The sequence below is a fragment of the Chiloscyllium punctatum genome, chromosome 15 (assembly GCF_047496795.1).
Source record: "Chiloscyllium punctatum isolate Juve2018m chromosome 15, sChiPun1.3, whole genome shotgun sequence".
In the NCBI taxonomy this organism is placed as follows: domain Eukaryota; kingdom Metazoa; phylum Chordata; class Chondrichthyes; order Orectolobiformes; family Hemiscylliidae; genus Chiloscyllium; species Chiloscyllium punctatum.
The window spans coordinates 25,137,203-25,164,605 of record NC_092753.1 but is presented as its reverse complement, the minus strand read 5'-3'; the positions used below and the strand labels follow the sequence as shown (position 1 = coordinate 25,164,605).

The following is a 27,403-nucleotide window of genomic DNA, read 5'->3' as shown; positions in this document are numbered from 1 at the left end:
TAACATGAGAGTCCTGTTTCATAATGGGTAGAGCCATCATTTGCAGTCACCATGTGGATGATAGTGGTTCAAAGAGGGAGCCTGCTAGCCATGTCTCAGAACAAGTAGAGGTAGATCTTCCCAGTGTCAATGTTGGAGGCATCACAGCATTATATCTGCTCACATAAGAATAAGGCACATTCTTGAATCTCATGGCATGGTGTAGCTTTGAGAGACTTCATGGCTGGACTAATGTTCCTGAATGAGCGAAATATTTGTCAAGAGCCATTTTCAGCCTTGTAGTTGTCAGGGTTTCCTTGAGAATTGTTTCTGAGGATTTGCTACTTTCTCTTAAGTCTGCTTGTGTCATTAAAGAAATGTCTTTTTTTTTTAACTGATTTGCAGCATTCCCCATCTGAAATGGTTTGTGTAATGAGGCACCCACCAGCATCTCTAAAGTTCACCGACAGCTCTGTGTTCTCTGCACTCAGCAAATACACCAGAGCAATTCAGTTTTCACTAGATGGCCACTCGGCACTGACCCTTCACACAGAAGATGATGACACCAATCAGTCTGTCTCGTCCATTGAGGATGATTTTGTGACTGCTTTTGAGCACTTGGAAGAGGAGGAGGCTGGAACTGAACATGGAACAGCAGGTAAATGTAAACCCCAGCGTTAGCTCCGTTGGAAAATGTAATCAAGCGCCCTTTCATCAGTCTGAGCTTTCCCGTGCTTGCTGAGCATGATTCAGGGATCCATGTCAAAGAGTTAGAGATCTCCAGGATGGGAAAAATAGAGGCATTTCTGTCCATCGTGTCTGCTGAAAAAACATCCAAAACTATTCTACTCCCAATTTCCAGACTTGGCCCACAGCCTTGAATGCTTTGGCATCTCGTGTGCACGTCTAAGTACTTGTTACATGTTATGAAGGTTTCTGCCTTTACCACCCTTACAGGCATTAAGTTCCAGATTCCCACCACTCTGGTTGAAATAACCTTTCCTCACATCTCATCTAAACCTTCTGCCCCTTGCCTGAACTTTTGCCCCCTGGTCATTGATCCCTTCATCAAGCAGAGACATTTCTTCCTGTCAACCCTATTTATCATAGAATAGAATTGTAGAATTGTTGTGTGGTTAACTTTCAACTGCCTTCTGACATGGCCTAGCGAGCCACTCAGATTGTTTCAAAGATTGTTCCTGTTATGACAAGAGGTTAAACCCCTCTTCTAATTTAAACCCAACACACAGAAGCTCACCTAGTGCCATAATCTGTTACACTTCAAGAGGCAAAAAACTATCCTTGTGGTCACTATTTAACGTAAAAATTAACAACTTTATTCTTTCAGTCCAATAGAGAACATTAAAACCAAAGCTATTTACGCCTCCTTTCTCTTAAACCTGCCTTTTACCTCCCACTCTATAATAATGGTCCAATTAAAAAAAAAACCCGATTTAAGATGGGTTTTGAAATGTGATTTTTAAAACAGTCAGCTTTGTCGATTCTCCTTTGTAGATTTCCCTCTGTAGATTTGTCTTTAGGTTGGTTTCTGCTGCACAAATTTCTTATAGGCAGGTACCTTTCAGAGATCTCTTCAGTGAGCAGTCTAAATTTGTTGGTGTTCTTGGCAGTTCTCCCCCTAACTGTTCAAGATGCTTGTCTTTATACCCCAAAACATCGGATCATTTCATTGGTTTTGATGTTGTCAAAATACTAAATTCAAATTTGATTGGACTTTGGTATCTCGGAGTATAATTTAAACTGATTGGCCGAACTTATTTTTGAATCATGACAACTCAGCTGCACTATTGGGTTTCACAGTCAAATGTTACATTTTAACTTTCAGTACACTCTGTGTCTCTCTAAGTCTGTGCCAGCTTCCAGTCTCTCTCAAAGGTACAGTACATCTCTACACTATCACAACATTGCAAAGTCTAAGCAAAGAAATTAAACCTGTCAGACCACTACTTGACCTCAGCACCTTAAATGACAATGGCAAAAACAGCCCTGTTGACTCTGCAGAGTCCTCCTTATTAACATCTGGGGACTAATGCACATATTGGGAGAGTTACCTCACAGCTAGTCTAGCAACAGCCTAACATAGTCATCCTTATGGAATCAAGCCTTACAGACAATGTCCTAGACACCATCATCACAGTCTCTGGACATGTCCTGCTCCACCGGCAGGACAGGCTCAGCAGAGGTGGCAATACAGTGGTATATAGTTGGGAGGGAGTTCCCTGGGAGTCCTCAACATTGACTCCAGACTGCATGAAGTCTTATGACTTCAAGTTAAACATGGGCAAGGCAACCTCCTGTTTACCACCTTCAGCTGATGATTTGCTGCTCGTCTATGTTGAACAGCCCTCGGAGGAAGCTCTGAGGCTGACAAAGGCACAAAATGTACTCTGGCTGGGGAGTTTCAATGGCCACCACCAAGAGGGGCTGCAGCACGACAGATCAAGCTCTTTGGATACTGAAGGACAAGTGGTGAGGAAACCAACAACAGGGAAACATTACTTGACCTAATCCTCATCAATCTGCCAACCGCAGATGCATGACAGTATCAGTAAGAGTGACCACCACACAGTTCTTAAGGAGATGGCAGTTCCACCTTCGCATTGAAAATATCCTGCACCATGTTGTGTGGTAATGTCACCGTGCTGAATGCAACAAGTCTAACAGATCCAGCAACTCGAGACTTGGCATCTATTCGTGAAGCCCTGTGGGGCATTAACAGTAGTATTAGACTTTGTGGCCTGGCATAGCCCTAACTCTACCACTACACTCAAGCTAAGGGAATAACCCTGGTTGCATGGAGAGTACAGGAGAGCATGCCAGGAGCAGCACCAGTCATATCTGAAAATGAGGATTCAACTTGGCGAAGCTGCAAAACCGGACGACTTGCATGACGGGAGCTTAAGTCACAAGTGATCCCACACCCAATGGATCAAATTGAAGCTGTGCAGTCCTGCCCCATCCCCTCGGATTTTCTTGCTCAGTGTGTTGCTTTTTGAAATTTGTGACTCTTTGTCAGTGTGAGTGCAGCGAGGCTGACTTTTACACAATTTGAATATCAGCCTCCAGCTTAAGAACAGAGGAGTAGGCCATTGAGCCTGCCCTGCCATTCAGTAGATCATGGCTAATTGAACTCTTCGCTGTCTTCGAACTACACATCCCCATAACCCTGTGTATGTCTATTAAGCAGTGTCTGTCAATCTCCACTTTAAACATACTCAGACTGAATAGGAGAATCAACGTTTCATGCATAAGGTCTTCATCAGGAGTGTGTTTGTCCCACCCACTCTCTGCCCCAGCCCCCTGTCCACCCTGCCCCCCTCTGACCTCGCCACACCCCCACCCCCTCTCTACCCCAGCTCTGCCCCGTCCCCCCTCCTCCTCCGTCCCCTTCCTCCACCCCGCCCCCTCGTCCTCCTCCATTCCCTTCTTCCGCCCTCGCCCCTTCCTCCGCCCTCGCCCCTTCATCCTCTTCCATCCCTTTCCTCCGCCCCACAGAGAAAAAATGAGGTACGAAGGTAAACTGGCCAAAAATATAAAGGAGGATAGTAGAAGCTTTCATAGGTATGTAATAGGCAAAAAAATGGTTAAGACTAAAATTGGGCCCTTGAAGACAGAAACAGGGGAATATATTACGGGGAACAAAGAAATGGCAGAAGAATTGAATTGGTACTTCAGATCTGTATTCACTGGGGAAGACACAAGCAATCTCCCTGGGGTAACAGTGGCTGAAGGACAGGATAGGTCAGAGTCAGCATGGATTTATGAAGGGGAAATCATGCTTGACTAATCTTCTGGAATTTTTTGAGGATGTAACTCTGAAGATAGACGAGGGAGATCCAGTAGATGTAGTGTACCTGGACTTTCAGAAAGCTTTTGATAAAGTCCCACATAGGAGGTTAGTGAGCAAAATTAGAGCACATGGTATTGGGGGCAAAGTACTAACTTGGATTGAATGTTGGTTGGCTGACAGGAAATAAAGTAGTGATAAACGGCTCCATTTCGGAATGGGGTACCGTAGGGATCAGTGCTGGGACCGCAGCTTTTTACAATATATATTAATGATATAGAAGATGGTGTTAGTAATAACATTAGCAAATTTGCTGATGATACTAAGCTGGGTGGCAGGGTGAAATGTGAGGAGGATGTTAGGAGATTACAGGGTGACCTGGACAGGTTAGGTGAGTGGTCAGATGCATGGTAGATGCAGTTTAATGTGGATAAGTGGTGGCAAGAACAGGAAGGCAGATTACTACCTAAATGGAATCAATTTGGGTAAAGGGGCAGTACAAAGAGATCTGGGTGTTCTTGTACACCAGTTAATGAAGGTAAGCATGCAGGTACAGCAGGTAGTGTAGAAGGCTAATAGCATGCTGGCCTTCATAACAGTAGAAGCAAAGAGGTTCTTCTGCAGCTGTACAGGGCCTTGGAGAGACCACACCTGGAGTACTGTGTGCAGTTCTGGTCTCCAAATTTGAGGAAAGGCATTCTGGCTATTGAGGGAGTGCAGCGTAGGTTCACGAGGTCAATTCCTGGAATGGTGGGACTACCTTACGCTGAAAGACTGGAGCGACTGGGCTTGTATACCCTCCAGTTTAGAAGACTGAGAAGGGATCTGATTGAGACATATAAGATTATTAAAGGATTGAACACATGTTTCCACTGATGGGTGAGTGCCGAACCAGAGGACACAGCTTAAAAATATGGGGTAGACCATTTAGGAGCGAGGTGAGGAGAAACTTGTTCACCCAGAGAGTGGTGGCTGTGTGGAATGCTCTGCCCCAGAGGGCAGTGGAGACCCAGTCTCTGGATTCATTTCAGAAAGAGTTGGATAGAGCTCTCAAGGATAGTGGAATCAAGGGTTATGGAGTTAAGGCAGGAACAGGATACTGATTAAGGATGATCAGCCATGATCATATTGAATGGTGGTGCAGGCTCGAAGGGCAGAATGACCTACTCCTGCACCTATTGTCTATTGTCTCGTCCTCCTCCGTCCCCTTCCTCTGCCCTCGCCCCTTCTGCCCCCTTCCTCCGCCCTCGCCCCTTCGTCCTCCTCCGTCCCCTTCCCTCTCCCCTTCCTCCGCCCTTGTCCCCCGCCCTCGTCTCTTCCTCCGCCCCTGCCCCTTCCCTTGCCCCTTCGTCGTCCTCCTCCATCCCCTTCCTCCACCCTTGCCCCTTCCTCCACCCTCGCCCCTTCCCTCGCTCCCTTCCTCCACCCTCTCCCCTTCCTTCTCCCTTGCCCCTTCGTCATCCTCTGCCCTCGCCCCTTCGTCCTCCTCCGTCCCCTACTCCACCCTCACCCCTTCGTCCTCCTCCGTCCCCTACTCCACCCTCGCCCCTTCGTCCGTCCCGCCCTCTCGTCCTCCACCATTCCCTACTCTGCCCTCGCCCCTTCATCTGCTCTCGCCCCTCCTTCGTCCTCCCCCTCCCTCCTGAGCCTCTCCCTGCCTCGTCCTCACCCCACCTTGCACCCCCCATCATCTCCTCTCCTCCCTCTGCCCCCCCCCACATCTTCTTTCATTCTGTCAGTTTGTTTGTCCAGTGCATTCTCCTGCATGTGCTTTCAGCTGCTCAAATAATGTTCTTGTAGTGTCAGCAAAAGGTGGACTTGTAAGGATTTGTTAGATTTCTACTTCAATTGAATATTTTTTCAGAAAAATCATCTGTGCCTCAGTATCACAGTTAATAAACAGCCTTATTTAAAGTGACTATCACTTTGGCAGTTTTGTAATGAATAACAAGGGTTGATGTTTTCACAGAAGAATCGGTCTAACTGTAGTCTGTTTATTCAACTGTAATATAGTCGACTTGATACCACTTCTACCAATTTTCTGGGTCTATGTGATGGCTGTGTGATGAGTAGTGCATCTCAATTGCTCAGTGAGGATGACTCTTCTGTGCAGCAATATTTAAACTGCAGGCAGCCCCACACTGATTTACAGTTATTATTTACACACTAAGTTGTAAATAATAAAGGGACCAGATAGAATCAGTAGGAAGGCTCTATTCTCCATGGTGGAAGAACCATAACCAGGGGTTCAAGCATTGCTAAGTGGAGGGTCTTTTGAGGGGACGAATTTTCACCAGGCGTTTGGTGGGAGTCTGGAATTCACAAGCGAAAAGAAGAAATCCCCATGATATTTCAGAAGCCTTAAATCTGAACTTGAAGTGCCATAGAATTATGGAATCCCTACATTGTGGAAGCAGGCCTTTCAGCCCATAGAGTCCACTCCCACCCTCCAAAGAGCATCTCATTCAGACCTATCCTATCCCTATAACCTTGCATTTCCCATGGTCAAACCACCTAGCCTACACATCTTTGGATTGTGGGAGAAAACCAGAGAACCTGGAGGAAACCCAGGCAGACACTGGGGAGAATGTCTGTGTGGAGTTTGCACAGTTACCTGAGCGTGGAATTGAACCCTGTTCCCTGTAAGACAGCAGGGCTAACCACTGAGTCACAGTCATAGACTATGGGACTACAGACCAAAAGATGAGGTGGGGTAACTGCTTGTTGTCCAACATTGATTTGAGTGGGCTGAATCACCGTCTGCTGTTCTGTGCATTTGTGATCTGATGAATGAAGGGCATTTCTCTCTCACCACATGCCCACATCCTCAATCATTAATCAGTCAGCAGTACTTAAATTTGGAAAAAAAGAGAGATTGATATTCAAAGCTAATTTCTGAGCCCCCCCCCCCCATCCTTGGGCGCGCACATACACACACCCAAACACACCCACACACACACACCTGCTTTTTATGAACCAATATGTGATATGTGCACACCCAAGGCCATTGATCCTTGACAGATGCACAGTTCTGATATAGTTTGGTGTACACAGTCTTGTCTCTTGATAGAACTCACCTAATTTCAGTCAGTATATCCTGTCAATTTTCGAAGTTCAGTTTTTTGCAAATACGTAAATCATTTTGTTTTGATTTGTAAATCACAGGCTTTGATCCCAAACACCAGGATTCAGCTCTACAAGCCTTCACGCTAGATATTGCTGAGACAACAATTCCTGGTGACACTCCACAAAGACTTTCCTTTGACCAGTCAGCCCTCCCGTTACTTCAGAATTCACAGTGCTCAAGGCAATGGTCATCTGCTAAAAGCTCAGTTATAACATTAAGCTCAGATCCTGGGAAGCAAAGAAGCTTTTACAGACAGCGTAATGCTCCCATCTTCACATCCAGTAACAGGCATAAATGTGTGCCCTCTGTTTCTCCCTCTGAATCTGAAGACTCAGGAGGCTCAAGTCCAAGTCCTGTCATCTTCTTGGATGAGGAAGGCTACCAGAAAAGTCTGAAAGCCAACCTGGAATTACCCCAGATTCCAATACTCAAAGACGACATTGAGGACTCAGACTCTGAACTGAGTGAATTCTTCGACAGCTTTGACCAATTTGACGACCTGAGTGAAATGTTAGTGGGCACGGCTGCGAACTTGCAGCACGGCTCCGACCCTCCGAATCCACTGCTGAGGAATAACTCTACGGCAAAGCTGCCTTCAGACTTCACCCTGCAACAGTGCCCGACTGCCGCTGCTGCTATGAATCCACAGAGGTTTGACCAGCCAGTCCTCCCTGCCAATGTAAAGAAGCCAACTGCTCGCAAGGCAGAATCACCCTATAACAACCTATCTGATGTCCCAGATTCCCCTCGGCCAATGAATACCTCAGGAGAAGATAGCAGTCCACTCTTCAGCCCTGTCCATTCTTCAGCCTTCAGCCCCCTTGCTGCTTGTGGGAATTCTGAGGGCTTTGGCAGAGTCGGAGCCTCTGACACTCCCATTTATCACGTACTGAACCTAGGAGGGCTTTCCAACACGTCCTCAAATGATGTCAGCAATGTTCCACACTGCATTAAGTGTTCTGTTTTCAAATATCCACAGACCAGTGGTTCTGAGCAGAGAGGAGCAGCTGGATCCACTCAGGATATACACTGGTCAGGTGGATTTGCATATTTGGGAAAGCCAGCTTCCAATGAAAATTCCAACATGAAAGACTGTACACTACCTCAGCAGAAATGTTCAAACGTGCTTAAAGATGGCATTCAACGCATCGCCACGGAACTTGTGGAGAAAAGTCTTGGTGGTGCCTTTAAGGACTTACAAAAGGGTGTTACTTCATGCACGAGTACTCTGTGCCATCTAGCTGCAAGACTGGCATCCTCTGTGATTCACATGGCACTACAGGAGATTGGGGCAAGACAAGCCTTTGCACGGAGGCGGACTGCCATCAACTGTCTAGCAGATTATTTGGTTGGTGATGCAATCTCTGGAGCGTTTCAGGAGTTGGAGTTTGTGAAGAAACAGATCTTCAACAATGCTGTTGCCCGGTTTGCCACCGACCTGGCTGAGGAGCTCGTTTTTGAGGGAATCATGGAGGTTTGTCAGTTCTCCCATCCACCGACACCTACATCCATCACAAGCTGGTCACTGGAAGATGAAGCAAAGGTTGTCAGCTGCTATGCAAGAGATTTGTCTGAGTCGGTCCTTCAGGAAGCCTTCATTGAACTGTCTCAAGTGGATGTGACATTCACACCACAAGCAGCCATTAGTATTTCCCTAGATAATATAAAAGATGTTGGAGGTGAAGATGTAACCCAGGCACTAAAGATTATTAATGATGCAGTCAACGTTAAAGAGGAAACACTGCTTAGACATCCTGAAGGCTGCTACACAGATGCTGTTGCAGGCAAAGACCTTGATGTCTTGCACTCACCAGAGGCAGACTACAAGATAACAAAAGCTTTACTCTGGGTTTCTGGCATTCTGAGTTGTGTATCTGTTCCCAGTGTTGTCAAGACGCTTTCGTGTGATTTTTCAGATTCTGCACTGCACTCTTGTTGCCATCATGTATCGTCCAAAGTCAAACTCGAACAAGCTCCAAAGTCCAGTCTTGCTAGGCCAGGTTCAAGGAGCAGAAAAGTGGATAAAGTGTCACCTGTCAGCTGTGTGCACCAACTGGTAAATCAAGCAAACAGTGCCAACTGCAGTGGGTATGTTTTTTGTGACACCATGAATCTGTGTATGGAGGCTTCAGACTGTGAAACCTCAACGAAAAGTGAAGGCTTGGACACTAATGAGGTTTCTCCTACAATAGACAAGAATTGTCAAACAGCAGTGGCGATGCTTGATTTTGTGGTCAATAATGCTTTTGATTTAGTGACTGTGCCTAAAGTGGAGTACGAGGTAGAGGAGTATGCTTCTCAGTTAAGTAAAAAAATACTCTTTGAACGTGTCTCTGAAAGTCCACCAGTTTCCCAGAAGCACTTTGCTGCACACTTGGCTGAAGCAATTGTGAGGAATTCAGTGGATGAGGTGAAAACAAAAGCCATAATGCCTTATAAAGATGGCGGTTCACAGGCTGCTGATGTCGAAACTAGTCAAGCCCCTGCTGCAAGGCTTCAGGAGATTCCAGAGGGACAGATGCTGGATCAGTTTTCAGTCAGGAAACTTATTTCAGACAGACAGCATCAGGACATGTGCTCTCAGTCACCAGATTTGTTGCGAACCCCTCCTGTGTCACCGAATGAATGTATTCCTGGCAAACATTTGACTATCCCTCAGCATTTTGCACAGGAGCTGAAAGGCCACCTAGCAGAAGAGTTTCCTCCCTGTACTCCACCTCCTAGTCCTACTGTGGGTCTCAAGAATTCAGGTGTTGATAGTACAGAAGGTGTCCGTGGTCCTGAGCTGGCAGATAGCTTAATGTCATTGACCGAACATCTTCAGGGTCAAGCCGTGATGTCAACTTTCCAGACACTCTCAGCAGATATAAATGGGCCAAACCAGGAGCTGAGTTTAGGGTTGCTTGGAAAGTCGAGAGCAGGACTTAATAAAGATGGATTGTTTTCTGAGGAACGTCTTGACCATGTTGAAGGAAGCAGGTCCCCAGAAACACCACCTCCTACACCACAGCAATCATTCCACGGAAAGAGTCTGAGGAGTTTTAGTCGGAAACTTAAAGGAGAGTTGGCTAAAGAGTTCATGCCAGTGACCCCACCTTCTACCCCCCATAACCATTCTGCCCCAAGCATGGCGGTGATGACCCAGGATACTGAGCAAAAGGCCGAGTTTGTGCTGAAGCTAATGAGGTCGCTGTCTGAAGAGGTTCTGGATAATGAGGATGATGAAAATTTTGACTTTGCTGAGAGGCACAGTGAGTCAAGGGAGCAGCCCAGTCCGAGGCGGGAAACCAAGGTTTTGGAGAAAGAAGAACTAAAGTTGGATATTAAGAGACATGCCCTGCATTATGCCAATCAGCTAGCATCCAGTATAGTGTCCATGGCAACCGAAATTGCAGCAATCTGCGTCGAAGATGCCAGCAAGTGCGATGCCAGTAAAATAAGGAACTTCAGGGTACCCCCCAGCAGCCTGTGGAGGTCAGCAGCCAGAAGTGAGCTACACACCTGGGGCTCCGGTGCTGAAATTAAATTTCCCGAAGAAGTTGTGGGGTCCTTGTGGAGCTACGCTGGCAAAGTTGCTGGAGAGGTCATTCGGGACGCTAAAAAAATTCTCAGCTCAAAGAAGCAGAAGGTGAGAAAGTTCAAGAAAGATGTGGGCCAAGCGGAAAGCAGTGAATCCAGCTATGGAGAACAAGAGCATGTTGGAGGTGAAGGGTTAAATACCTTGGCTGATCATTGGTCCCAGGAGCTTGTAGATTCGGTGCATCACTCACCTTCAGGTAGTGCACCTGGGCTCATGTCGAAGCATTCAAGCTGTGAGAGTGTGACTGATGAGTATGCAGAATACATCATGCGAATGATCAGCAGGGAAGGTGGAAATGGTGAGGTAATAGTGGATCATTATGCCAGTAAACTTGCCTTTAGGACAGTGAAAGTTGGCCTGGAACAAGCAGCCAGGAGGATCAGGCAAAAGTATAAGAGGAGACTGCTCTCCTACCAACAGTCAAGAGGTGAGGATGGGACGAAGGAACTTTTGAAGTTTTTGACGAGGGAGGACGCCCAAGATGGGGACCTCTGCAGCAGAGGCCATGATCAAAGACTAAGCAGAAAGGACTCCAGAGATTTGACGAGGTTTGCAGAATCGGTTGCTCAAACAATCACTTATGAAGTCACGCAGAAACTGAAGACCGTGTCTGGCATACATGGCTTACCCAAGTCCCTAACAGATTCTTGCCTGTACGAAAGGTCCCAACTGGAACAGATGGCAGAGGGTCTTATCAAGAAGACATGGACCTGCTCAATCAAACCCGTTATCCAGAGGAACAAACGCTTTCACAGTACAGGAAGTTTAGACAACTACAGTCACAGCATCGATAGCACAAATCGAGCTCTTGAACATTATGTGGGGAAAAGTGTGGATAGTGCAGTCCAGCTAAGTATGGCTGAGACTGGTGATGGTGCTCTCGAAAGCAGGAAACAGAAAGAATGCTTAGCATATGCTGAAAAGTTGACAGAAATGGTTTTAAAATGCTCTCTAACTGATAAAGAGTCACGAAGTTACATTAATAGGCTAAGCTCCCAGACTACTGCCTTGTGCAGCAAAAATGCCACCAGAACGCCATGGCTCAACAGTAAAGCACTTAGCAAGCCAGAGCATTCTGTCCACCGCACAGTCGGAGCTTGCCAGCTAGATGTGCCGAGGATTCACATTGAGTTGGAACAGAGAGGACTTTTTCCAGAGGATTTGATGTCTGTGGCCATTGAAAAAGCCAAGCGAGATCTCAGTAACACCAGCCTGGCAGCAGATAGTGGCATCGGACAGGACGGGACAAGTTTCACCGAAAGCCTCGCTGCAGAAATAATGACTTCAGCTATGATCAGTGCAAGCCAGTCAATTGTAAGGTAAGCAAAAATTATCCTCCCATCACTTTATCTCGACTCAGGTTGGCAATATTTCCTTTTTTCCTCAATTGTAACATTGTCTTCATCTTTCGGGGAGATCGCTGGGAGGAAATGAACTGGGAGCACTGTCGATTCCAAAGGATTGGCAGCGGTTAACTGATCTTGCCGTCCCAGCTCCCACACTAATCCCACCATTATTACCTCAAAATCTCCATTGACTCCCAGGCACAGTGTTATCACCATTCATTGGTGTTGCACAGAAGATGTTGAAAGCCCATCAAGTTAGTCAGCATTTGTCAGAGGTTACAAATATAAGGCTGTTCCAGCTGGGATCTTTCATATTGGCAAGAATCTGAGAGGGATTAGGGTAAACCATGATGTTAGGTGCTGTCTTCAGTTTCTGTGTGACTTCCATAAGTGATTGACTGAGCAATTGATTCTACAAGACTTTATAACATGGTATGAAAGTGTTTCCTTTCATACAACAGTGAGATGCAATGTCCCGAATAGAGGGCTGGTGCAATAATGTTAAACCCTACTAAGAAACAGACCCATTGGACCTGGTAGTCAAGGTGAAAAAGGCCCAAGCCAAAACCTGTAGAACGTCAAGTGACAATATTCACTCTTGACACAGAGGAGGGACAGCTGGTTTTCTGACACAGGCCCACAACAGAGACCAAGAGAGGGTAGCAAAGATAGCTGCTGCTGTGCTAAGTAAAGGCAAAAAAACTATGTGTTAGCCATCAAGCAGAAGCCAATGAGAGCTGTTACCTTGTTTAAAGAGTTGGAACTTGTGGAGACTTAAGACACCTAAGGAGTTGCTGGGGGTGGGCCTGACTACTGGATGTCAAGGGATACTGAGAAGACTGAGTGGAATATCATTCTAAAGACAGTGGAAGACTTGTTCTGACATGGCAGGGAGCTCCTTGAACTGAAGCTACCAGGCTGTATATCTGCTGGGAGCATGTTTTCATATTCAAATCGATCATACAGTGTTATGATTATGTTAATTGGAAATGCCTTTCCTTAGTTTGGAGTATTTGTTGCATGGAAAGAAATGTGTACATTATGTTGTATTTAGTTTGTTTGTTAAGTCTTAACAGCATGAAAGCTTGGGCAGATCACAATAATGTGCAAACATCTGATGATGATTTGGAGGAGGTGTGAGAGAAGCATTATTTCACTAGCTCCATTTTACAACAAATCAATCATCTTTTACTCTGGCCACAGAGTGCTGCAGGGACATCCACACACGTGTCATGTATTGTCCAGGTCTGTCTGTACTTCACCTCACCTGCTGCTGAAATCCTCAATTATATATTTTTACTTCCTGACTTGCCTATTCCAATATTCTTTTCCATACTTGTCCATTTTTGACATGTTGTTGCCAAACTAGCATGTATTGAGACAAAACAAAACTGCACATGCTGTAATCCAAAATAGACAGGCAGGAGGCTGGAAGAACGCAGGCAGCATCAGGAGATGGAGGAGGTCCTGAAGAACGGTTACACCTGAAACGTTGACGTTTCCACCTCCTGATGCTGCCTGTGTTCTTCCAGCCTCCTGCCTGTCTAAACTAGCATGTATTGCTTTTGAGAAGGTGATGGTGAATTGCCACCTTGAACCACAGCTATCATTATTGTAGAGGAACACTCTCAATGCTGTTCGAGAGGGCATTCCAGGATTTTGACCCAGTGACTCTGAAGCATCTGCTGCCCTTGTCCTTCAAGGCGGTAGAATTCTTGGGTTTGGAATATGCTGTCAAAGGTACCTTTTGTAATTTGCTGCAGTGCTACACACTGCTGCTATGACTCGTCGGTGGTGGAATGTTTGAGTTTTGAAGGCAGTAGTATGGGGTATCAGTCAAGCTGGCTGCTTTATCCAGGATGATGCCAGGTTTCTTGACTTGTTGGATCTGCGCTTATCCCATCACACATCTCCCTTGTACCGTGTAGGCAGTGGACAGACACTGGCTGGTTCTCATTGCCACAGTATGTAAGTGGCTGATCCAGTTTAGTTTCTGGTCAGTGCTCACCACAAGATGTTGATAGTGGGGGATTCAGCTATAATAAAGCTGTTAAACGTCAGGTGTAGATAGTGGATTCTATCTTGTTGGAAATGTCATTTTCTGGCACGTTTTCTAACACCCCGGCACAGTTTAATAGTTTTAAAAAGTGGTTGTAAGAAAATATAATTAGTGACATTAGGACTAAACGTTGACTAATGCAATCACAGCTTTGTTGGAATTTTGGTAATGCTATAGGCCTTTATTTGCTTGACAATCATGGTTCATGTTTAAACATAACATGAATATTATAAGTAAGGTGATAGCTTTCTCAATCCAGCTCTTTAGATAAACCTGTTAAACATACGTCCTTAAGTTGATTAGTGATGTGGACGAGATGCGTTGGAGGGCATTTTTAACCACGTGGGAAGGGAAATTGCGGTCTCTAAAGAAGGAGGCCATCTGATGTGTTCTGTGGTGGAATTGGTCCTCCTGGGAGCAGATCCGGCGGAGGAATTGGGAATACGGGATGGCATTTTTGCAAGAGGTAGGGTGGGAAGAGGTGTAATCCAGGTAGCTGTGGGAGTCGGTGGGTTTGTAAAAAATGTCAGTGTCAAGTCGGTCGTCATTAATGGAGATGGAGAGGTCCAGGAAGGGGAGGGAGGTGTCAGAGATGGTCCAGGTAAATTTAAGGTCAGGGTGGAATGTGTTGGTGAAGTTGATGAATCCACATCCCACACCTCCGTCCTCAGACCCCACCCCTCCAACCGTAACAAGGACAGAACACCCCTGGTACTCACCTTCCACCCTACCAACCTTCGCATAAACCAAATCATCCGCCGACATTTCCGCCACCTCCAAACAGACCCCACCACCAAGGATATATTTCCCTCCACACCCCTTTCCGCCTTCCGCAAAGATCGTTCCCTCCACGACTACCTGGTCAGGTCCATGCGCCCACACATTCTCCCTTACCTCTATCCAAGGCCCTAAAGGAGCCTTCCACATCCATCAAAGTTTTACTTGCACATCCACTAATATCATTTATTGTATCCGTTGCTCCCGATGCGGTCTCCTCTGCATTGGGAAGACTGGGCGCCTCCTAGCAGAGCGCTTTAGGGAACATCTCCGAGACACCCGCACCAATCAACCACACCGCCCCGTGGCCCAACATTTCAACTCCCCCTCCCACTCTGCCGAGGACATAGAGGTCCTGGGCGTCCTACACTGCCGCTCCCTCACCACCAGACGCCTGGAGGAAGAACGCCTCATCTTCCACCTCGGAACACTTCAACCCCAGGGCATCAATGTGGACTTCAACAGTTTCCGCATTTCCCCATTTCCCCTTCCTCCACCTCACCCTAGATCTAAACTTCCAGCTCAGTAACTGTCCCCTTGACTTGTCAGGACTTGTCCTACCTACCTATCATCTTTTCCACCTATCCACTCCACCCTCTCCTCCCTGACCTTCATCCCCTCCCCCACTCACCCATTGTACTCTATGCTACTCTCTCCCCACCCCCACCCTCCTCTAGCTTATCTCTCCACGCTTCGGCTCACTGCCTTTATTCCTGATGAAGGGCTTTTGCCCGAAACGTCGATTTCGAAGCTACTTGGATGCTGCCTGAACTGCTGTGCTCTTCCAGCACCACTAATCCAGAACTTAGAAGGATATGGGCCCAGTGCAGGGAAATGGGGTTAGCTGGATGGACGTTTTGATTGGCTTGGACCAGTTTGCATCAAAGGGCCTATCTCTGTGCTGTAAGATTGTATTACTCTATTTCTAAGGGGTCTTTCCATTATTTTTTACCTGGATAACTCTTGAAGTTGACTTCAGAAACTTCATGACTCTGGACTGCAGCCAGTCATCAAGGTATACAGTATGGAAACAGGCCCTTCAACCCAATCCAACCATGCCAACCAAGTTTCCCATACTGAGCTAGTCCCATTTGCCTGCATTTGGCCCACATCCCTCAAAACCTTTCCTACCCATGTACCTGTCCAAATGTCTATTAAATGTTGTAATTGTACCCACCTGTGCCACTTCATCTGATAGCTCGTTCCACATACGCACCACCCTCTGGTGTGGATAAAGTTGCCCCTCAGGTCCCTTTGAAATCTTTATCCTTTCACCTTAAACCTATGCCCTCTAGTTTGGACTCCCCTCTCCAGGGTAATGATTTTGGCTATTCACCTTATCTTATGCCCCTTGTGATCTTGTAAACCTCTATCACCCCTCAGCCTCCTGAACTCTTGGGGAGAAAATGCTCATATCTATCCAGCCTCTCCTTATAACTCAAATCTTCTAATCTCAGTGACAACCATGTAAATCTTTTTTACACTATTTCTGGTTTGATAACATCCCTCCTATTAGCAGGGCGACCAGAATTGTACACAATACTCCAATACTACAATGTCTTGTACAGCTGTAACATAATATCTCATCTCCTCTACTCCATGTTCTGACCACCACTGAATGCTTACATACCAGATAATGTATTCACCACTCTGTCTAACTGTGAGGCCACTTTCAAGTCACTTGCAAGTATCTGCATCTCTGGATCTCTCTGTTTGACCACAGTCTCCAGGGCCCTAACATTAAATGTAAGTCCTGCTCTGATTTGTCTTACCAAAATGCAGCACCTCGCATATAGCCTCACCTCAGGAATATTCTCTCGTAAGTACTGCCGTGATGCTTTCTCTAATCAAAAACGTCATTTCCCCTCCTCTCTTGCTTCCCCTTCGATCCTTTCTATAACATATGTACGCCAGAACATTGAGCTGCTAGTCCTATCCCTTCTTCAGCCATGTTTCTGTAACAGCTGTGATATCCCAGTCCCATGTACCCATCCATTTCCTGGGTTCATGGAACCTTACCCGCCTAGCTTTTTGCATTACAATAAATGCAGTTTAATTTATCAGCCTTGGCTCATTCTCTGCAGGCTGTACCCGGCCTTGTCTATTTAACTTATTCTCTTTAATTTCTGTACTAACCTCAACCTTTTCTCTTTTGCCTCACTACTGTTTAGGGTCACACCCCTGCCAAAATAGTTTAAACCCTCCTGAGTAGTTCTTGCAAACCTCATCGCCAAGATATTGGTTTCCCTCCATTTCAGATGCAACCTGTTAATCTTGTACAGGTCACCTCTGCCTCAGAAAAGATTCCAATGATGCAAAAGTCTGAACCTCTGTCCCCTGCACCAAGTGCTCAACCATGCATTCAGCTGCCCTTATCTTCCTATTCCTACTCACTAGCACCTGTCACTAGGAGCAATCCAAAGGTTACTACCCTTAAGGTCCTGATCTTTAACCTCCTGCCTAACTCCCTGTATTTGCTCTGCACGACCTCATCCTTTTTCTACCGATGTCATTGCACCAATCTGTACAATGACCTCTGGCTGCTCATGCTTCCCTTTGAGAAATTGCTGCAACTGCTCAAGGCATCCTTGACTCCGGAGGAACCGCACCATCCTATAGTCATGCTCTAAGAATGCCTGTAGAAATGCCAGTCTGTGCCTCTGACTAGAGAATCCCTATCACAGCTGCTCGCTTGGATTTTATCATATCCCACTTTACACCAGAACCAGCTGTGGTACCAGTGACCTGGCTGCTGCTGCTATTTTCCCCTGAGGGTCTTATTCCCCCACAACAGTATCCGAAGCAGTATGCTTGTTTGTATCTCTGTTGGCAGTTGTCCATCTACCTGAATGAACTTGCAGTGTGACCACCTCCCGAAAGTTACTGTATCTAGAGTGTGCTCTCTGTCTCCTGTATGCTCCTTAGTGTGTCCAATTACACTCTAGCCAAGCCATTCGGTCTGAGAGGAGCTGCAGTTGGACACGCTTCCTGCAGACAGAGACATTCAACTGCTCCCAGATCTCCCACATCTGACTGGAGGCGAATACTACTCCACTAATTGCCAGCTCTGCTCCTTTTAACAGCTGTTTTCTTTTTTGACTGAACCCTTGCTTAAGTAAAGGTACAAAATAATAGTTTGGAAATACCCACCAGGACTTCCTCACTAATCAGTTGCTCCTGTTGGTCCCACTCACTTTCTGAATGGTAACATCTGGTCTACTCCAACCCGCACTGAACCTGTGGAAGTAGCAAGGGCAACGGTCACAACAATGTCTCCCTCCTGCACTTCCCTTAAGCTCCCACATTCACCTTAACTCCCAGCATTTCACTGTCTCATGCTTAATGACTGGGAAAGGGGGTGGGTTGGTGGGTTCCAATAACTGAATGGACCCCCAGTTACCTTCGGCAGAAAGACCTCAGATGGTGGTCTTACCCCACAGCATCCTAGTAGCAACTGTCCCAAGGTGTACTGCATCCCTCAGCATGTAGTCTTGGACCTTGGAATGTGCTAGTCTGCAACACCCAATCAAGGTCAACTCCTTGCTCTGGACAGTTCCTGTCATCATTCAGGCAGCATCCTTGAACCTATCTGCCTCACTGAAAGTGACCTTGTGGGAGACTTGTAAATTATAGCAAACACTGCTTAACTGTCAACGTGTTGAATGAGGTGAGGGAGGTCCAATGTGCCTTTGTCATGGCCTCTATTTGTACATTTTTCAGGATATATGTTAAAAGAGGTTTTTTTACCCACTTTCAGTGAATTACTTGGTTAAGAAATTTCAGGCAGTTGTCCAAATTCATCATTTGTGCTTTAAAAAATCTTGATATTGCCAAAGTATGCTCAAGACTTGCTTCAAATTCACATTCTTCAAAGCCAGATGTGATCATTTGGTACCGAAGAGGGTCTCTGCTGACCTCTGGGTGATGGAAAATTTAAAGCAATCTAAAGTTTTGATCTGTGTTTTGATCTTTCATATGCCAGAGTTCCTGTGAACAGAGGTCTCACAGTTGCCAGTATCCAGTTTATCAGAATTTCTTACTGTAGGTCATACAAGCTGGAACATACAATGGGTACTTTAACATAATCTTTGTTGCTGGACTAGTAATCCAGAGACCTGAGCTGTCGCTTTGGGTGGGCCAGTAAAGATCTGAGCCTAGCAGCTGGGGCATTCCAATTTAAAGGTATGTTACTAATCATGCCTATCTAACTGTTAGATTCCTGTTAAAACTAGCTTGATAATGTTCATCAGGGAGTCTACTGTCTTTAACTGCTCAGGGTTACACGCAGTCTCAACTATCAGCAGTGTGGTTGGCTGAAAATGCTCCAAAATGGCTTAGAAAACCCCTCGGCTGTCTAGAAGACAGCAAGATATTACCTCCTTCAGAGGTGGACAATAAATGCTGACCCACATTTTGTGAATAAATGAAAGGGGAGAACATTGTTTGAAACACATTTGAGTAGTACGGTTCTAATGGGAAGTCATTAAACCCTTCGAAAATGCACTGGCTTGTTCAGTAAGCAATCCATTTCCAGCTCTTGCCCATATTCCTGAATTTATTTCTATAGCTGTTACGTGGTCTGGAGCTGGAAGTGAACACTCTGCATTTTGAAAGTGAAGGACAAATGGCATCTGATTGTGTAGGAAATGAAAGACCTCAGCTGCAAGTGGATTGCGAGTTGAGAATTGCACAAACAGGAAACAATGGCTTGACTGAGAAGCTGAGTGAAGCAGGAGCAACATTTCCCACTACTGCAGAGCAGTGCCATAAATGTTCAGCAGATCTGGAACTCATAGGTTAGGGTTGGATGGCATCTGGAAGAAATTGTTACAATGTACTCTTCCTCCCTCTGTCATCCAGACGGCCCTCCACTGCACCACCTCCATTCTATGTTCCACTGCTCTAAACCACTCCCCCAGCACAATAAAGAGAGAATCCCCCTTGTCCTTACCTACCACCCCACCAGTCTCCGCATCCAATGCATCATCTTTCAACACTTCAGCCAACTAGTTCCCACTACCAAGAACATTTCCACCTCCCTACCCCTCTCTGCCTTCCGCAAGGACAGTTCCCTTTGACACTCCTTGGTTTGCGCCACTCTAGCCCCCTCCCCGAAACCCCCAGGTATCTTCCCCTGCAACCAGAAAAGATGCAAAACTTATCAATACACCACCCCCCTCACCTCCGTCCAAGGCCCCGAACAATCCCTCCAGGTGAGACAGAGGTTCACCTGTCTCTTTTCCAACCTAGGTTACTGCATCAGGTGTTCCCGGTGTGGCCTTTACATTGGGGGGGGAACCGAATGTAAATTCAGGAACGGTTCACTGAGCATCGCAGCTGGGCCTGCAGGGGCTGACTGGACCTCCCAGTCACCGTCCATTTCAATTCCCCTTTCCAACATGACCATCCTTGGCCTCCTCCATTGCCACAAGGAACAACACCTCATCTTCCACCTGGGAAGCCCACAGCCTGGAGGACTCAATGTTGAGTTGTCCAGTTTCAAACAACCTCCCTTTCCAGCCCATCCCCATCACTTCCACTACTCCCTGCCACCAACAGGATTCATTCGTTCCATTGACCAACCAGGCCGTACCCTCTACCTGTATTCACTTATCCCCACTTCACCACCCTGCCCCCGCCATCCCCTTATCTGTAGTTCCCCCCACACCCACTCCCAGTCCTGAAGAAGGGTTACACCCAAAACATTGACTTTTCCACCTCCCTGATGCTATGTTCGTCCAGCCTCCGTCCTGTCTGTTTGGATTCCAACATCTGCAGTTTTTCTGTCTCTAACCTATACTACATGGGCAACTTTGGAACTCTATGTCTCTATAAGAGAACACTCTCAGTCTTGAAGTGTAAATTCAAATTTAAATTCAGGCCAAATAATAATGTTTATTCTCATCGATTGGTAGGATGTGATAGGCAATGTTTGTTGCGGGCCTTTAATTCCCCTTGAGTGCGTGAATGGTGGTAATGAGCCAGTGTTGAAAGGCTACCTTCTATTTTTATGATTCGATGGCTGGTAATTCAATGGCTGGTTAGTGTTTGCGCTGTCTTGAATATAATATGATGCTCACTGAATGAAAGGAACTGTAGCAAGAATATTAGACATTATTGCATGCAGCTGCAGGTCTTTCATTTTGCCTTTCATAAAACCTGAATATTCAAGATCTGCATATGCAACAATAAAATATTCACATGGTTGAAAAATGGCGAGTTGATTATTTCAGCATTGTAATAGTTTATATATCATATTTTTTGAAAATATAGTAATTAAGTCTTTTGTACTTTGCATCTAGTGCCAGTCTCAAAGATGGAATGCGATCAAGTGATTCCACCACCAGTCAACAGCTTAGTCTCAGCGTCGGTGATGACAGTACTGGCAGCTGGTCCAATCTGAGTTTTGAAGATGAGCATCCAGATGAAACCAGCAGCTTCCTGCACCTCAGTGACAGGTAAATCTCAGTTGTGCCAATGAAAATTCATGTTTCAAACATAGTTAGCCCCTTTGAAATAATATACAGCGATCTGATATATTGACGTGTGCACAGTTTTAGCAGTTTGCCTCCAAGGAACAGTGCATCATGAAATCAGCTAAAGTTAACAAATTATGAAGCTGCTAACTTTATTCCAAACCCAAAGTACTAGCAAGTATCTTTAATGGTTGTGTCCTTTTGGTTTTATGCGAACTGATACAGTGGTGACTGGTAAAAATAGAGAAAGGTTGTTTAGCTTCCCTTGCAGAATATTTACCTCTTTATGCTTAAAGTTTGTCCCATCAGGTACATTCAGATTGGTTCAACAAATTCATTCAATATTTTTGCAGATGCTTGATCAACTTCTTATGGTTTCCATTTTATCGCCTGTTCAGCAGCCAGTAAATAGGAAGAGACTTACTTAATGGGAATAAAAAAAATTGACAAATGAACAAAGCTTTAGAAAGCTGAAAGATTTTGATTAACTTTGAAGCCTGTTTTGTTCTGTATATGCTGAGCTTTTAACGTCCTTTTGTTCAATTCCATTGAAGATAAATGAACTTTAAAAAATTGGTCAGAGTTGTCTGATTTCACATTCTTGTACCTGTTTGAACTTGCTCCAATTATATAGGCTGGGGCAGATAAACCAGTCCATAAGGTTAACACGAAATGGAAATTGGTTTTCACTTGCTGAAAGTGAATTAGCTATTTGAAAAGTTTAGTTTAGTTTTCATTTCACAATTCAACCACATTAGGGACAAGGTGGTTAGAGATGAGAAAAAAGAGATGAGTTATTGGTGAAACTACATGCTCTATGCCTATTTTTAGATGGTTAAAAATGTCAGAAGTAGGTCATTGATCCCCTTGAGCCTGTTTTGCCATTCAGTTAGATTAAGACTGATCTGTATCTTAACTCTGTCTACCCATCTCACTTACATAATACCTAATGCTATTGAATATTTTTTAAAAATATTAAATCTTTGGTTTAGCAGTTTGATTGGATCTAACCTCAGCAGCTGTTTGAGAAATCTTGCAGTCGCCCATTATTCTTAGTTTTACGATGTGTCCTTGCATCATCCCAGAATGGCCTAGCTCTAATTTCAAGGTTCTGATTCCATGTTGTACACTGCTCCTGCAGGGGAAATAGTATCTCTATCTACCCTATCAGTTCCCCATATCAGCATAAACCCTCGGTTAATTCACACTTCATTTTCTGTTTTTATTTTCACTGGCAAATCACTTTTTCCACAGTCACAGTTTGAAATGTTTCTCACTTTCTCCTAACTTAAGCTACTCAAAACTACTGTATCATACACTTACAGGTACACATCAACCCTGACTATCGTTTGTCTTGAGGGGAGTGGGTGCTTGTTGTTTGATTTTTGAGAGAGTAAAGTACACAAGCACTAAAATTTATCATTCAGACTAATGGGCAAATCCTAAATTAGATTAGATTAGATTAGATTAGATTACTTACAGTGTGGAAACAGGCCCTTCGGCCCAACAAGTCCACACCGCCCCGCCGAAGCGTAACCCACCCATACCCCTACATCTACATCTACCCCTTACCTAACACTACGGGCAATTTAGCATAGCCAATTCACCTGACCTGCACATCTTTAGACTGTGGGAGGAAACCGGAGCACCCGGAGGAAACTCCACACAGTCAGTCGCCTGAGGCGGGAATTGAACCCGGGTCTCTGGCGCTGTGAGGCAGCAGTGCTAACCACTGTGCCACCGTGCCGCCCATATACAGAGAAACATCTGTACACAATTATTGCTATTAAAGAAAATAGAAACGCAGGAGTAGGCCATTTCAGCACTTCGAGCATACACCGCCATTCAGTATGATCGTGGTTACTCACGCAATTTCCGTATCCACACTCACTTCTGTTCTCTCTCCCTCTAGAATATATCTAACAAACTGGCCCCAACAGCTTTCTGTGGTAGAGAATTCCACAGGTTCACAACTGTCTCAGTGAAGGAATTCTTCCCCTTCCTGAATGGCTCACTCCTTATTCTTAGACTGTGACATCCAGTTAGAGTCATAGAGATGTGCAGCATGGAAACAGACCCTTCGGTCCAACCCGTACATACCGACCAGATATCCCAACCCAATCTAGTCCCACCTGCTAGCACCCGGCTCATATCCCTCCAAACCCTTCCTATTCATATACCCATCCAAATGCATTTTAAATGTTGCAATTGTACCAGCCTCCACCACTTCCTCTGGCAACTCATTCCATACACGTACGGAAAAAGTTGCGAGAAAAAGTTGCCCTATAGGTCGCTTTTATATCTTTCACCTCTCACGCTAAACCTATGCCCTCTAGTTCTGGACTCCCCGACCCCAGGGAAAAGACTTTGTCTATTTATCCTATCCATGCCCCTTATAATTTTGTAAACCTCTTTAAGGTCACCCCTCAAGCCTCCGACGCTCCAGGGAAAACAGCCCCAGCCTGTTCAGCCTCTCCCTGTAGCTCAAATCCTCCAACCCTGGCAACATCCTTGTCAATCTTTTCTGAATCCTTTCAAGTTTCACAACATCTTTCCGATAGGAAGGAGACCAGAATTGCATGCAATATTCCAACAGTGGCCTAACCAATGTCCTGTACAGCCGCAACTCCAATTCCAATTCCAGTACTCAATACTCTGACCAATAAAGGAATGCATACCAAACGCCGCCTTCACCTTCCTATCTACCTGCGACTCCACTTTCAAGGAGCTATGAACCTGCACTCCAAGGTCTCTTTGTTCAGCAACACTCCCTAAGACCTTACCATTAAGTGACTTTACCCAACATTCGTCCTGCATCTAACCTGTCTAGTCTCATTAAGACTTTAAATGTTTCAATGAGATCCCCATTCTTTTTCCCCCTTGCCTCCCCCATCACATTCTTCTCAGTTCCAGTGAGTACAAGCTCAGTCTTTCTTCATATGTCAGTCCTGCCATCCTAGAATCAATCCGATGAACCTTTGCTGGACTCCTTCAAACACAAGGATGTCTGTCCTGAGACTAGGAGACCAAAATTGCACATAATACTCATGTTGTGGCCTCACCAAGGCCCTGTAAAACTGCAGCAAGCCATCCTTGCGCCGAAACGCAAATCCTCTCACTATGAAAGAGACCATGCCATCAGCTTTCCTCACTGTCTGCTGCACCTGTATGGCACCCTTAAGTGACTGTTCCACTATAGCATCCAGGTCTCGTTGCATCTCGCCAAGATTTCTCTGTCATGATATATTCGTCAAATAGTGAAGCAGTGCAGTAATTTTTTTAATATTGTACCGAAAGCCTGAGGCATTCGTTATTTGATTGATGTTCATGTATGAATCTTGCTTTCTTCATTGTTCCATCCCGTGCATGTTAGAAATATAATGGAGAATTTGTTTTCTCTAAATATCTTCACAGCTCCTAGCGAATAAAAGTAATAATTTTTCTTACATAAATGGTAACCATTACTTAGTGGTTACTGATTTTAGCCAAATTAAACATGTTAGTCTCGTTCCATTTGCTTAGGCTAATTTTGAAACTCCAGGGCTGGCACAAACATAGGCTAGCAGAGGAGAAAGGTTAACATTAATAAACAAATATATAGATGATAGCACAAAACTGATCAAATTTCACAGCATGGCACTTGATTGGTTCAGGCAATTCAGCAAATAGTGCATCAGGACTAGGTGTTATACCCAGTTTTATCCCCCATTAAATTAACACTGACTGGAGATAACTGTTGGTAGTGAGAGTTGGCTAATTTTTCCCTTTTAATGATGAAAATAACCAACACTACCCACCTGTTGTTAAAAAATATCCCAAGTATCTGTTTTTGTATGTATGACGTGAAAGAAGCTGCTGAATTTCTTGTGGGTACAGGATCAGACAATGGAAATGCACCATCCCTGTGTTTTTAAAATTGCTCTGTATGTCTGGTTTGACCAAGCAATGTTGCTCGGAAAGGTAATGAGAAACTATGGTCAGTCACTCAATGTCCACTGCCTTTCTTTTCCTTTCTGGCAGTAATGGCAACAGCAGTAGCTGGAGCAGTCTGGGGTTAGAAGGAGATATATATGAGGAGAATATATCCTTTCCACCATCAGACAGGTTGGTCCAGTCTAGGTTTCATGAAAATTGGTTTGATCTAGGAAGTTTTATTGACTGCATGCCTTTGGAACTGAAGCTGTTAAGTAGCATGTGTGTGTAATGAAAGACCTTTAGACAGGTCTGCAATTAAATTTGAAGTGCAATATCACTTAAGACTTTTTTTCGTGCAAATTGCCTTCAAAGAAATCATTGCTTTCTTTCTCAATGTGGTGTTTTGTGCAATCTGGGTCTCGCTTGCTTCTCATGATATTTCATGTTTAACGGCTGTGCATTTAATTATCACAGTATCACCTGAACCAGGGATAGAATACGACTACGTTAAATTAGGTTTCTTCAGTAAGAACTGTCACTCGGCAAAGGAGTTCTTGTGATGCAATGACAGTGTCCCTTCCTCTGGTCTAGAAGATCCAGGTTCAAGGCCCACCTTCTTGGAGGTGTGTCATAAAATGTCTGAACAGGTTAATTTGAAAAAAAAATTGCATGCTCAGCAAGAAGCCTTGCTGGCTGGGAATCCAGGCAAGAAGTTGAAAACTAGGTTATAATCCCACATCTAACACCATGACATTCATTATTTAATTCCTTGATATGATCCAGAGAAAATTCCCCTTTAAATATCCCATATTTGCTATACTGAGCAAGAATGATAATGTCATGGGATTTCCATGTTCCTTTGTCATTCCTCACATTAAACTGCTGAGGGGGAAGACTTCCAGTCCACTTGAAGTAATGAGGATTAATGAAGGATGGTTATCAGGGTTGCTCATACCTGACTGATTTGAATTTTTTAAGGTGGTGGCTAGGTATGGTTGAGGGTAGTCTAGTGTAGTCTACGCGTACTTCACTAAGGCTTTTGGCAAGGACCTGTGGCAAGTGACATATTGCCCAACTACAAGTGGACCCAACCCCTTCCCTCCCCACCCCTTTCCACTTTCCATAAAGACCGTTCCCTCCATGACTATCTCGTCAGGTCCATGCCCCCCCCCCCCCAACAATGCATCCTCCCCTCCCAGCATCTTCCCCTGCCACTGCAGGACTCGCAAAGCCTGCACCCCCACCCCCAACCTCCATCCAATGCCCCAAAGAAACCTTCCACATCCATCAAAGTTTCACCTGCACTTCCACACGTCACTTACTGTATTCGTTGCTGCCAATGCTGTCTCCTCTACACTGGGAGACAGGACACCTACTCTGAAATGCTTCAGAGGGACACATGCACCAACCAACCCCACCGCCCTGTGCCCAAACACATTAACTCCCCCTCCCACTCCGCCGAGGACATGCAGGTCCTGGGCCTCCTCCATCACCACTCCCTAGCTACTCGATTCCTGGAGGAAGAATGCTTCATCTTCTGCCTCAGGACTGTCCTACCTGCCCATCTTCCTTCCCACCTACCACATTCTCAGCTATGTTCTCCCCACCACCACCACCCCCCCCCCCCCCCACTGCCCGAGACTCCCAACCTCATTCCTGATGAAGGCCTTTTGCCCGAAGCATTGATTTTCCTTCTCCTCGGATGCTGCCTGACCTGCTGTGCTTTTCCAGCACCACACTTTCGACTCTTTTCTCCAGCATCTACAGTCTTCACTTACGCAAGTGGCATATTGCAGAGTTCAATGCTGGGTCAAGTACAGTTTGTAGTGTGCACTGATGATCTAGTCATGACTGTAGGTGGTTCGATCAGTAAGTTTGCAGATGATGTGAAAATTGGCAGTGCAGTAAATAAGGAGAACAACATAAAACAGTGCAGCATAGAAAAAAAGAGACCCATCAGCCCACTATGCCTGTGCCCTCTCACAATGCCTTAGACTAAATAATATTATAGATGGGGCTGATCAGATGCAGTGAACAGTGGGAAATGAAATTTAATCATGAAAAATGTAGGGTGTTGCACGACTAACATGGTCTAATGAGGCAAAGGAGTACATGATGAATGATAGGAGCTTAGGAAGTGCAAAGGATGTTGATATGTATGTGCATAGATCCTTGAAGGCAACAGAACAGCTGGATAGCAAAACAACACACAGGACACTTTCCTTTATTAGTTGAGGCAATGAATACAAGAGCAGGGTTGTTTTGATGGAGCTGTATATAAAGTTTGGTTGGCCTAAGTGGTGCACAGTTCTGGTTGCTAAACTTTAGCAAGGATG

The 27,403-nt window shown here is 45.3% G+C and overlaps 1 protein-coding gene across 9 annotated transcripts in view; it reads left to right on the top strand.

The window, feature by feature from the left end:
* Window positions 1-27,403, top strand: part of akap11 (A kinase (PRKA) anchor protein 11) — a 96,772-nt gene that overhangs the window by 47,723 nt on the left and 21,646 nt on the right. For 8 of the 9 annotated variants that reach the window (XM_072584795.1, XM_072584794.1, XM_072584791.1 and 5 more), the window contains 4 exons: window positions 385-637; window positions 6,953-11,813; window positions 20,979-21,134; window positions 25,173-25,256. In XM_072584795.1, coding sequence (XP_072440896.1) covers window positions 385-637; window positions 6,953-11,813; window positions 20,979-21,134; window positions 25,173-25,256 — 5,354 coding nt within the window. The remainder of the gene's footprint in view (window positions 1-384; window positions 638-6,952; window positions 11,814-20,978; window positions 21,135-25,172; window positions 25,257-27,403) is intronic. The other variant, XM_072584796.1, reaches the window with a different exon arrangement.